The sequence below is a fragment of the Triturus cristatus genome, chromosome 5_2, assembly GCF_964204655.1.
Source record: "Triturus cristatus chromosome 5_2, aTriCri1.1, whole genome shotgun sequence".
NCBI classification, from domain to species: Eukaryota; Metazoa; Chordata; class Amphibia; order Caudata; family Salamandridae; genus Triturus; species Triturus cristatus.
In genome coordinates, this window is record NC_140588.1 from 56,594,920 (window position 1) to 56,607,587 (window position 12,668).

The 12,668-nt window shown below is 43.1% G+C and overlaps 1 protein-coding gene across 1 annotated transcript in view; it reads left to right on the top strand.

Annotated features, from left to right (window-relative positions):
* The window catches only part of TMEM245 (transmembrane protein 245), a 648,028-nt gene that overhangs the window by 282,945 nt on the left and 352,415 nt on the right, over positions 1 to 12,668 (top strand). The window contains exon 7 of the mRNA XM_085606845.1: positions 8,168 to 8,272. Within this exon, the coding sequence (XP_085462971.1) occupies positions 8,168 to 8,272 (105 nt within the window). The remainder of the gene's footprint in view (positions 1 to 8,167; positions 8,273 to 12,668) is intronic.

Genomic DNA, 12,668 nt, shown 5'->3' on the forward strand with positions numbered 1-12,668 from the left:
GTTTGTTAAACATAAAAAAATTATTAAAAAGACACCATTTGATCATCTCCATTAACATGGTGTTGTGATTATAGCAACTAAGAGGTCTGGTCTCTAGATAGTGTTTGACTGCAGCCAATCCTTTGTGATATTCAATACTTGTATAGAGTGATTCTATGTCAAGAGTAATTAATATACACTCATCATTCCAACTGGGCAGCTCCAATTCGTTGAGAAAGTCCCCCGTGTCTTTAACGTACGTTGGGAGCATCTGCTCAAGACTTTGTATATATGCATGTATGTATATATGTATGTATGTATGTATATATGTATGTATATATGTATATATGTATGTGTATGTATATATGTATGTGTATGTATATGTATGTATATATGTATGTATATATGTATGTGTATGTATGTATGTATGTATATATTTTCCCTCTTGATGAGACCCAGGGGCAGGCTGCTAATGAGTCTGGCTTGGGGTGATGGGACACCTATTCACCCCACATTAAATCCTGCTGTGCTACATGAATGAGAGTAGGCAGCTTTTTAAACAACTGAACTTCTTTAGTTTTGTGAAGAGAGAGCTTTTTCACTGCTCAACTTCTGTTTTTAGTATTAAGAGAGAGTCGGAGGAAATGTTAGCCTGCACAACACTGATTAATGTGCACGCTCAGTCAACCCTCTTTCCAAACCGAGCCATATCTTTGTTTTAGCAAAAAGTGTCAGGACGCTGGGGCTGTTCAGGCAAATCTAGTAGGTCTGGCTACCCTACCTGTGAGCAGTCTTTCATGTTGGCTTCTACACTGGCAAAAGTCACTATGGCATCAGAACTCAAGTGTAATAAGTTATTACACATAAGAAATAACATCATTGTCTTATTACTGGTGCTTAGTGATGTTTCAACTCAACTGTAATAAGGAATTTAGAGACAGGCTTTTCTAATGGAACTGGTGGTTCACATGGATTTCGTTTTTATAATGTTTAAAAGGTAAGGGCACTCGTGGTTGCACATCAATTTTTGATTCTTCTACAGCATTATCTCGTGCCTCCGTCCCTTAATAGAATTATGAGTACAGTCTCTGTTTTCATAAACTGTTTTCTGAACGGTAACTGTACAGAAGTTCTACTTTTCTCATCCTGGCAATGTAGCTCTTTGAACAAAATTACTGCAACCCAGAAATATGTTCACATATACAGTTAACTAACTGCCACCATTCCCATATCGTTCTGAAGCCAGGGTCAGCCATCCACAGAGTTACCCCTGAGGCATTTATGGGAGCCTCAGACCAGCGAGGTTGAATCTTGGGACTTGCCCATATTAGCTGGGATTAGTAGTTTGTGCTTTTTGCAAAGGCAGAATTTCTGTTTAAATTGGATATATCATCTCTAGAATATTAGAATATGTAGAGGGGCTTAAGCAGTATTCAACCAGTTTTTCACAAATGTCCACCTACCCTTTTTTGTCTTTGAAGATTATCCTTCCTCATGTCATTCTCTCCAATGCGAGGCTTGCATATGAAACCTTCCTATTAACCGTATAAATCACTAAAATGGGTCACAATTCTTTTGTAAAAATGTAGATTTATTTTATATTTGGAAAGTCTGATCTTTCAATCCTGACATAAAATTATAAGACCTCAACCAGACTTTTTCCAGAATTCTTTTTTTTCTGTGGATTCGCACTTTGGCAATTCCTCATCTCTGTTGTCATGAACTTAGCTCTTTTGTTGTAAAATGAATCATTGACAGTACCTTTTGATATTTGGCAAACCAAAACCATCATGACATCTGGAATGAGTAATTTTTAAACATGGAGAATTATATACACATTGCTGAAACTGATCAAAAGTTACAAATCGGAATAGTGGAAATGTATCCTTTCTGCAGGATCATCTCTGATACTTTTGTCTTTTTGCTGAACCCTATTTTTGTTCCTTTAGAACTCTGTGACGTTACGCCTGCCAACCAGTAGTAAAGTGATTATGCTTCTCCTTTCAACTTGATGAAACTGGTACACTACACCTGATTAGTTTATTTCATGTGCCTCTAAGTTCCAAGTATATGATACCAAATGTAGCCAGGGCCATCAAATGAAATGCTGCCACTGGACTGCAGTAGTCATTGTGGCATCCAATGCAGTGGCACTGGGAAACTTGTCTCCACACCTACTTTTGTAGCCTGGCTGTTCAGGCCTAAACTGTATATTCAACCTGCCAAAATAACTCCTTTTGACAAACCTAAAACCCAACTTTTAAATATTTGTAAGTTACATCTAAATAAGCCTAACTGCCCATTAACACAGGGTGCTTTGTATTTAAAAAGTAGAACATGTAATGGTTCACGTTAAACATGTCCTTAAAGTGACTAGCAGCTGAAAGCTATTTTCACTGTATCAGGGTTGGCTGTTCCACATGAAAGTATTGGGCTACAATAATAAGTTAATTGTTACCTTACCTTGGCCTAGGAAATGGCTATAAATGTAATTTTGGACTTTTTGAAGTATTGATTAAAAGCCCAGTTCACTGGTGACATCAAATTTGTAGAATATAATTTGTAAAGATGACTAGTCGATAAAAGTCACTATTTCCTGCATACAGTCCCTGGAAACTAAATCTTTGAGGTCTCGCTTCTGACACACTGACCTCAATGGAAGTGTATCGCTAGAAGGAAGTGAAGATGGCAGGATGAGCCTGTGTTAAAGGAATTCATCTCTGTGCTGGAAGGTAAAAAACCCTCAATTGTGATGAAAACAAATATTCTGATTGAGATTTGGCATCCTTGGCCAGCGATTTCTGAGCCCTTCATTTTAAGGATCCCCTCACTGATACTTGTTGGCCACTTGGTTGTGCCTTGTTCTTGCCTATCTGTGAATAGGCAGGTCGCCTGACGTTACAGAAAGGTGAACCCTAACTCCTTTAGTACCACTCCTCTGGATAGGGAATCCATGATGATTGATGCTTTTGGCAAGCACATGTTTTCTTCTGTCAGTTTTGCATTGCACTCTGTCAATGCTGTTTGTTTGCTGGGCAGTTGCACGCATGCCCTTTGGGACAGGGCTGATGTGATTTTGCTAGAGATCTTGGAGGATGATAGGTCGTCTCTTACTCAGACAATCCATGATGGACAGGACTTGGCAAAATTTGATATCTGTGCAGTAAGGATACTGCAGATTGTCCCGGGAGGGCAATCTGTACTAGCGTTGTCCTTTGTTTAACATCTGTGGATGCATTCCACAGTATTCTCCAGCAGTGTACTGTTTTCCCTTTTGATCGGTCCTACCTCTTCTGTAAGAAGGCAGACTCCACAATGGAGAGCTTTAAGGAGAGTAGAGCTATGGCACGGTACTTGGGGCTGTCGACTCCTGCAAACATTTTCTGCAGCAATTGAGAACATTGAGGCTATTCTGGGGATCTGGTGCATAGTCAGACAGCCTTCCCAACCAGTAATGCAGACACCCTAGTTATTTTGAGGATGTGGGTCTGGCAGAAAGCATCGAGGCCAGCATGGGACTGAAACCTCCAATTCATTTTCCCCTACTACAGTGGCCACCAAACCACTTTAGTTTGGACTTAGTTGGTGGAGGCAGGATTCAACATTTTCTTTCCATGTTGGCGATCCATCACGTCCAACAGATAGGTCTTTCAGATTCATCAGAATGGCTTTGCCCTGCCTTCGCTTTCTGCCCAATCCACTATTCCTCCCTCACTAGAGCAAATTTCATACTAGCACCTGTCCATTCTGTTACAGAGAGGGTTCCGGACTTGGGAAGCGGTGGTAGTTATTATTCTTGCCATTTCCTTGTGCTGAAGAGGGACGGGAACCTCAAGCCTGTTTTAAATCTTCAGTCTCTGAACACCTTCCTGTGGTAGGACAAATTCAAAAGGCTCAAGCTGGCCCGGATTCTATAGGCTCTGGACAGTGTTCTTTAACGTGCAGGACACATGTATTCATTTACCCACCTGCAGTCCACCAGATGTTAAATGTGGTTCAGGGTGTGCCAGGAGCATTTTCAACCTGCCGTTCTTCCTGATGGCCTCACCAGCACCCCTAGAGTGCAAACAAAAGTGATTGTCGCTCCCTTCTTCTGAGGTTGGGGTAAACCGGTTTTGCCATACTTGGACAACTCACTATTAAAGGTGGGCTCACCATAGTCAGTTGTGGACCACTTACAGGTGATGACGAACCTCTTCACATCATTAAGTTTGCTATCAGCTAGCCGAAGACCCACTTGACTCCTATCCAGAGATATCCTTTCATTTATAGTCCCGGACACAGAGGAGTTCAGGGCTTTCTCTCTGCTGGATATTGTGCAGCAAACTCAGGGTATGAGCCCGATGTTTCAGCTATGATCCTGGATCATGGGGAGAGCAGCTCTGAGGTGTCTTGGCTTGTTAGTCTCCTGCATTCTCCAGTTGGCCCAGCATCAAGACAGTCTGGCCAGTGCTATCCAGATTTCAGTAAAATGGCTCAAAATATACAGTGATGGCTGCTCTTAAGCAGTTGGTCCAAAGATAGGCCCCTCTCTTCCCTTTACAGAGATAATGGTGGTATTGTACATACCCTTGCTGGACCAAGGAGATCATCTGCAGCAGCTAGACACTAGGAGACTTTGGTCTTGGGCGGAGGGCCAGTTACACATCAGTCTACTGTAGTTGCAGGCCATTCATCTGCCTCTAAGTGCCTTCCTGCCATCCATCAAAAATGGCTGGTGCATGGTCTCATGGACAGCATCACCGCCATGTGGTACTGCAGTAAGCCGGACAGAGTGGATTCTCAGATCCTGTGTCAGAAGCCTGTGTGCCTCTGGTGATGTTTGGAGCCCCAGGCATTTTTATGATCGTGAACCACCTAGCAGGGTCCCTAAATGCGGATGCAGACAAACTAAGCAGACAGCGCTTGGCAGGTCACGAGTGATATCCGCATCCTTAGGTGGCACAAAGAGTCTTCCACAATGTGCAGAGGGCCCTGTCTAGATCTTTTTGTCCCTGTTGAGAGTGCGCAGTGTCAAACTTTTTGCATTTTGGAGTTTCCAAAAGAGCACTTGTTAGATTTGTTACGACTGGAATGGAACACATGACTCCTTCCCGTCCATTTGAGGTGCTTCAGTGAGACCTTAACTTGGTCTTGATGTTTCTCAAATGTACGCCCTTTTAGTCAATGTTTAGATGCTCACTTTATTTCAGGCCTTAAAAACTGTCTTCCTCTTGATTACATCAGCTTGTCGCATAAGTGAACTTCACATACTTTCAGTGCAACCTGGGTACAGGACCTTTTCTCTGGCAAGTTGATTCTGTGGATTCAGGCAGCCTTCTTACCAAAAGGCGTGACTCCCTTCCGCTTTGGGCAAGCCATCACTCTACCGGGGTTTTCTCCCTCTCATCCCTTGAAAGAGGCTGCATAGGTTGGACCCCACCAGGACCTTAAGATTCTACATTGATTTTACGGAGGGCCATCCAGTGGATGATCAGCTTTTGTGGGGTTCTCTGGAGCGAAGAAGGGGAAGGTTGTGCAGAAACTGTATTGAGGTGGATTGTCCTTTGTATTAAAATCTGCTACGCACTGCCAAGAAGCAGCCTCCGGAAGGTCTGAAAGCCCATTCTGCCAGGGTCAAGGCTGCTACAACTGTGTTGGTCCACGGAGTGCCTGTCTATGACATCTGCCAGGCTGCAACATGGGCGTCCGTGTATATGTTCACAAAGCATTACTACCTTTACAGTGAGCCCCGGTGGGAAGGACATTTTACTTGCTTGGTCCTGCAAGACTTTTTAGCCTGAGTCCACTCCACAGACTCTCCACCTAGCGGTAGGTCCTTTTTTGGTATCTGTTCTAAGGTGGGAAATTTGTGGTTAAAGGTGTGCATCAAATGAATAGGTTACTTACCTTTGGTAACACTATTCCTTGTAAATACTAAATACACTGACAAGCGATCCGTCACTGCCTCCCATCTCCCCATTCTGTGAAGTGGCCTTTTTTGACATCTTTGAAATTCAATCAGATGTATAGTGGACTCTCATTGGATCTACTTATAAAAGCGTATGGTGGTAATATACCTCCATTGGCTTTTATGGGGCAGAGCCTAGATTTAATTGGGTGTTTGTTGAGAATGTAGCTTTAAAACACATATTGAGTCTACCTAAAGGGGCCTTGGTCCAAAGCGTCCAGTGACTTTATATCATGGTACCTCACAACACGATCCTGTCTTTTAAGGTTCCTATATAAGTTGTCTATAGATGACTCATCAGCAAAACTATCATAAGCTATGTTGGGATGAAATCTACTCTAGTGAAAGGAAATGGGCCATGGCTGTGATCTCTAGAGTTAATGAAATTAAAAACAACAGCTTGTTGGGAACAATACAAAAGTGGGAGCCATTTCCTAATGAACTTACTATGAAAGAATCATCATTGCAAGTTTCCTATATGCAGGATATGAAGTACTTGTCTGAAAAACCATCCATAACCTTTACATTGAATACCGTAGAGCAGGCAGATCTTTTTCTATATACCACAACTTTACCAAATCGCAACCAACTTATACAATTTCTTTAAGTATGAATTGGGTCTAATGCGATCTTTGTTAGACCAGAATGTCATAAAAAGCTGTGGGATAAAAATGGCAATTGTCAGTGATGTGGAAATGTGAAATGCTTGATAAGTCATGTTCTTATTGATTGTTTGTTTTTTAAATCTGCTCTTAAGTTGTTAAAACCTCTGTTTATAAAGTATTGGTTACAATCTACATATGACACAATTACACTTTTGGCTAATATGTATTTTTTCGATGTTGCAGTAGGTATAGCATGTTTTTTACTTTGTATCAAATAACGAAGTATAGCTGTCATGAATTTGTAAAATGTAATTCTGATTACTCTATACAGTGCCAAAGTTGTAAGCTTTTTACTGTATTTTATTGTTCATAGTATATTTTATGGACATTTGCCCAAATAATCATAATTAAAAAAAAATAAAACCATCTAAGAGGGGTCCCAAATTAGTATTTAGCCTACTGGTACCAACGATTGTTTATGCTCTGCGTCTGAGAGCTCAGAAGGTTTTAAAGATAAGAAACTGACACCAGCACACAGGGGTTATGCTTATATGTGTCTCTGCTCTAATCCCTTCTGGGGCAGTGTGGAGTCGCACCAGTGGCGTAGCTAGACTAGTTGCCGCCCGTGGCTGTCCCTGCGGCGTGTGTAAGAGCGGTGGCTGCTGGCGATGCTGCAAGTAAGAGCGGGGGAGAGAGGCCATCGCCCCTAAAACTTGTGGCGCCCCGCCCCTCCTTGCTACACCACTGAGTTGCACACTGCCACCTAGTGGTGCACAGGAGCACTTCTGTGAAAAAAAGTTTTCCCGATTCAGCCTGATGCTTGGGTAGTATTTTAGGGTGAGTAATTTGGGGTTAGATAGAGTATCGACAAGAGAGAGCAATACTGAAGGTAAGCAACTTGTTCTTTTTGTCTTCCTTTTTTATTGGCCCACTGTGGTGAGTGGCATTGATACTGGCACCATTTTTGCATTGACTGCCAGGAGGGGGTTACTTGGTTTACCTTTCCTACCTGTATTCTCAAGTAACATCAGCAGTACATTTTGCTGTAGTGGCATAAGCCATCATCCACTCTAAAAATATAATAATAGTAAAATGGATTGATAGTAGCAGAGTAATTTCCTGAGCACTGAGCAAAAGGCACTACGTCTCTGATCCGGAGTACAGCCTTTACTTCTAATTCTGTTATCTCAGTCAATGGACATGATAATCTGGTCGCTAGAAATACAGTTATGAGGGTGAATAGTTTTAGGCTTGAAGTCTGCCATTTGAGCCCTCTTTAGTCTCTATTGTATACATTAGTAAGACCAGGCCTCTATTTTATTTTTTCATGAGTAGTGCTCAATGTCACTGAACACTCTGTACCTCACTTTTTATTGCAGCCGTACTTCTGTTGCTACTGCTGGTACTACATCTAACTCTTACATCTTTGCATTAATAAAAGTCATAGTCTTATGTTTTCCAATTGTATATTCGGGTGAAATGTCATCACTTGCTTGCATTATTCTAATACGAACTACCAAGCTAAACACTGCTTTTCTTATTATTGAGTAATCTATAAATGGGGGAGGAGCATACTCTGCTTAAATGTATGTGGTTTAACAAAAGTCATTGTTTCTGTTTCTTCTTTTCATAGATAATTATATGTTTAGAAAAAATGCTTGATAAAATAATCAGCATCTTCATCATATTTCTTGTGGTTATTGGGACACTTCTGCTGGCCCTGCTTCTTACAGCAAAGGTAAGGTAGAGTGAAAAACATTACTTTATAGCTAATGTATCCGAGAGCAATGTCTTTGCCATGTGTTCTCTTTTCACTTTATCAGATAAAGGGGGAATCACGTCTCACTAGTGGTCCAGCATCTAGTCATGAAGCTTCTCCATCAACATTAACAGTGATACCTTCCACTTCTCACTAGAGCATTGTGGTTTGTATCAATAGTATGCCGCAGAATATTTTCATAACCCTCCATGTTCCCTCCTCAAAATAGTTTACTTCTAAATCAGCGTGTCTATTATAGGTTTAAATCTGCTCAGGTTGTGAAAAAGGCTTTTAATCCTTTTTAGAACTGCATGGTTGTGTTTTTCAGTGGGAATTAACCAAACTTAGTTCTTTATGATAAAGTATATAAATGTCCTTTCTTTGAATTCAAGTACAGTAAACTTATTTACTTCTAGACTCTTTGCCAAGGAGCATCATGACAACCTTCTAACGCTCCCGCGGTTCTGGTTGCCAACTCTGGCCCCTTCCGCAGGTAGATTACCGGGACCTTACCGCACCGCAGTGACATGGTGCTTTCTACGATCTGTCAACAGCGGCTGGGAAGGTGCTTGGGGACCAAGCTGCTGGGCCGAGACCGAGGCTGAAGAACGCTAAGTCTGCGTCTGCTGAGAGTAGCAGGTGCACAGTATGTCCTCCGAGGCCTGCTTTGCAGACTTTTTCCTTGACTGCCCTCAGAGACGTGTTTGGCCAGGCCATCCTCCGCCTTGGTGATTACCAATGTTCCTTGCATGGGGGTCCCCCGATGTCGTGGTGACCTATGCTTGGGCCCCAGCTGTCGTGTCCCAACCGCAGGAGGAGCACGGAGGGGCTCTGAGTCCAGTTGGAGACTGTGGCTGGAGCAACGTGGCCTGATAGGCACCCATCCCCCCTGTCACGATCCGGAGGGGGTGTTCAGGATTGCGGTTTGTTGCCTGTACTCTGCTCGAATCATCACTTGGTTCAGGCGCAGGGGTGGGTCTTCATCCCACAATATACTTTGGGGCTAGGCGGGAGCCCCAGGCCTGCAAAGCGGGCTCATTGGTGCTTCATCTGTGCTCTAAGATATTTATACATCCTTTTACCTCTTTCGTGGGCCTCCTTAGTGGAATCCTTATGGGAAAATGTAAAGTAACATAATCAGCTCGCAACACCTGGCACCAACTTAGATGGCTTTCTGCAGTGGGCGTCATGAACAAGGAGATCGGACTGGCTGAGAGGTGTTTATCCTTGTCAACCCCCTATCCCAGCCCTCACATGTCGATGCTCCTGGGGTTATGCAGGATGTAATCCAGCCACAAAAAACCTCTGCCCTGGCATAGAACTTGGCAGCCGCTCAAAAGGAATACAATCCCTCGATCAAACTCTGGCCAAAGAGGGGAAAATTGAAGGTAATTGAGGAAAGAGGAAAAGAGCTGAAGGTGGGACAAAATCTAAAAGACAACGCATTTTCCTCCAAAACCTCCTCCTGCAAAGCCCTGTTCACGACACTTAGTCATGCGTGCTTGAATTGTGAAAATAAAGTATTGTCCTGGTCAGAGGAGCTCTGCATATGTATTTCAAATTCTTTAATTGTTGCCTATATTCCTATAATGACCCGCTTAGTTTAAATCGAGGAAGAACTGTCCAACTTGAATTGTGCCTTTAAGGAGGGGAGGAAGACAGGACTATTTCTCCAGTACCGCACCCACCACAATTAAATGTGCCTTTTGTCATAAAGGATCCCCGCAATCCATCCAATGGGGATATTAACTCCAACTCAGGAAGAACAAGTAGCGTGACAAGGGACAACACTCTCAGACATCAAAGCTATATAAATGGATCAGGGAAAATGGCCAAACCATGTGACTTCCTGAGCAATAGCCTGGGGTTCTCCCAGAGATCCACAAAACTCCCAGTTTTGCAATTACCTCTTCAGGCTACACCACTTGAAGTGGTGTTGAAAGGCATCCCCACTTTGAGGCATGACCTGAAGGTGGACCACAATCAACTTAGGAGCAAAGTGGTGCACTGGGTAAATTGGAGGCCCAGGGTTGCTGCATGGTCAAGTAAATCACATGTGGAGAGTTTCCTGGATAGACACTGCCCCTACATTAGACAAGAACAATTGTATTGTCATCAATTTTAAAAGTGAAGTGGTGACAAAAAGCATACTAACTAGGCTTAACCATCCTGGACTCCCCCCAAAGCTGATTGAAGCCTTTCCTCTGGGCTTTTTTACAGGCTGCCGGGTAGATTGGTACCAACTCCTGTTGCTACTTTTTACTCTATGCCCACCTCAAATAGATATGAGACAGTCTCTTAGTTGGATCAAACAGATTGACTCCCTTCTTTAACACCTTTTTTCTAGGCCTTGCTGCTCTCCATATAGAGGCCTCAAAGAAGAAGGGACTACTGCTGCCCCAAAAAACGACACTGGAATCTTATCTCCTGGAATATGTTGCAGGGGAATGCTCAAAGATCCAAAATCCAGACTGGGTTGAGTTGGTAAGCTCAGCAGACATAGTTTTGTTGCCAGCAAACCTGGATGATGGAAGGCTTTTACCTGAATGGGGTTCAATCCATCCTGGACCCAGCTTGTTTTTCTCTTGTGGGAAGGGTGGCCACACAAAGTTTTTATCTGTTCAAATTCCCACCACCAAGGTAACAAAAAGTTGGCCCTCACCCTTTTCCTTGGTAACCCTCTTAGCCTTTGTGAAGGAATGAGACATCTTGTTGGTAAATTGTTAATAGAAACATTTTAATTATTTGGTAACTGAGGCTATAGATTTATTCTATGACTTTTTGGTTCTTTTTTTTAAAAAGCTGAACAAAAGCCAGTATTAGTATAGGCAGGTGATGTCAACGCCATACTATGCAGGCATAGCAGGAAACAGGCTTTTGGTTTGACTAACCCAAACGCACACAAGCTGCTATGTATCCGGCCCTTAACTATAACTACCTCCCCCGTTGTCGGGTTTACATCCCTTAAGTGAAACTTCAACGAGAAGTGAAAGAGAATGGCCACTCCATTGTGTTTAGGGGTTGCAGAGGATTCATACATTCTAGGGTATGCTCTATGACACAATCTATGGTCTTAAGTTTGTTTCATGTGTGTCTCTTGTAGGGCTATCACATCATGCCTCAGATCAAGCAGGTATTTCCATAGCTTGTGTCGTTTGGCAGGCGAATTAAGCCCTCTAATATTCCACGTCAGTGTGGTGACAACCATAACTAGATATAGTGTGGTAAAGCAGTCATGCAGTCGTTCTGGGAGCCCCCCTCTCCCCATCCATCTGTGTCACCAGTGCAAGAAATGAATCCCCTGTACCGTCAAACAAGGAAACAGAAAACCCAGAACGTAAACAAATGGGAAAGCGATGTCCAAATCTAACATCTACTCTGTGGGGAAGTACATCATGCCAGACGTTTAGGTCATTGTCCGCTAATACAAGCTAGATATGGATTATAAAGGTTCAGGACTAGTACACTTTCCTAGACACCTTAAAGCAGCTTCTAATCGTGGCAAGTGTATCTTGAACAATGCACTCTGAGCCCACCACTATTCCACTCGCCCTGCAACAGCAGCGCAGAGGGGGACTCCACAGTTAGACCCAACAGTGCCTAGAAATAAGGAAAATGGTTGTTAATCTCTTATCAGTTTTTACTCATCCTGAAGTTTTGAAGGTTCTCTCAAATCTTACTCATTATCTCTTCTGTTGCGGGCAAGTGCGGTTCTGGGACAGCCACTGCACTCCCCCCTCTCCTCTCCATCGCAGTCTCCAGTGCCCTGTCCGTAGCTTCTGCGGCTAGCTGTTCTTCAGAGAGCGACAGCCCCAGGATTCTTGCTACCTCAGAAAAGTTGATAACATGATGATTTTTATTGTGGAAGGCAAAAGCGAGGCCAGAAGAGTACATCCAACGGTATTTGATGGAGTCCTGCCGTTGTTTGTCAGTGATGGGTCAAAATTGCTGGTGGCATGACAAGGTGAAGGGGCAATATCTTTGAACAGAGAACATGCGAAGCCCTGGAAGAATATGTCTCCAGTCTTCTGTGCTGCCTCGATAATCGCCTCAGTCATTTTAAAGGAGTAAAGCTTAGCTAGGACATCCCGAGGACGTTTGCCACCTCTTGGGTTCAGCGGTCCCACTCTGTGCACTTTGTCGATCTTGACTTTCTTACTGGATGATCCCAATAGCTCCGAAAACAGACCTACAACAAATGCCTCCAAGTCTGGTCCCTCCACACCTTTTAAATTGCAAAGGTGAATGTTGTCTTGCTGAGAACTATTCTCAAGATCTTCACATTTCAGGATGGAAACCTGGAGTTGCATCTGAAGACGTTTTATGGTGTCCTCTCCAAACTGTGTGGCCCTGATGCTCCTGTGTCTTAGTCTCT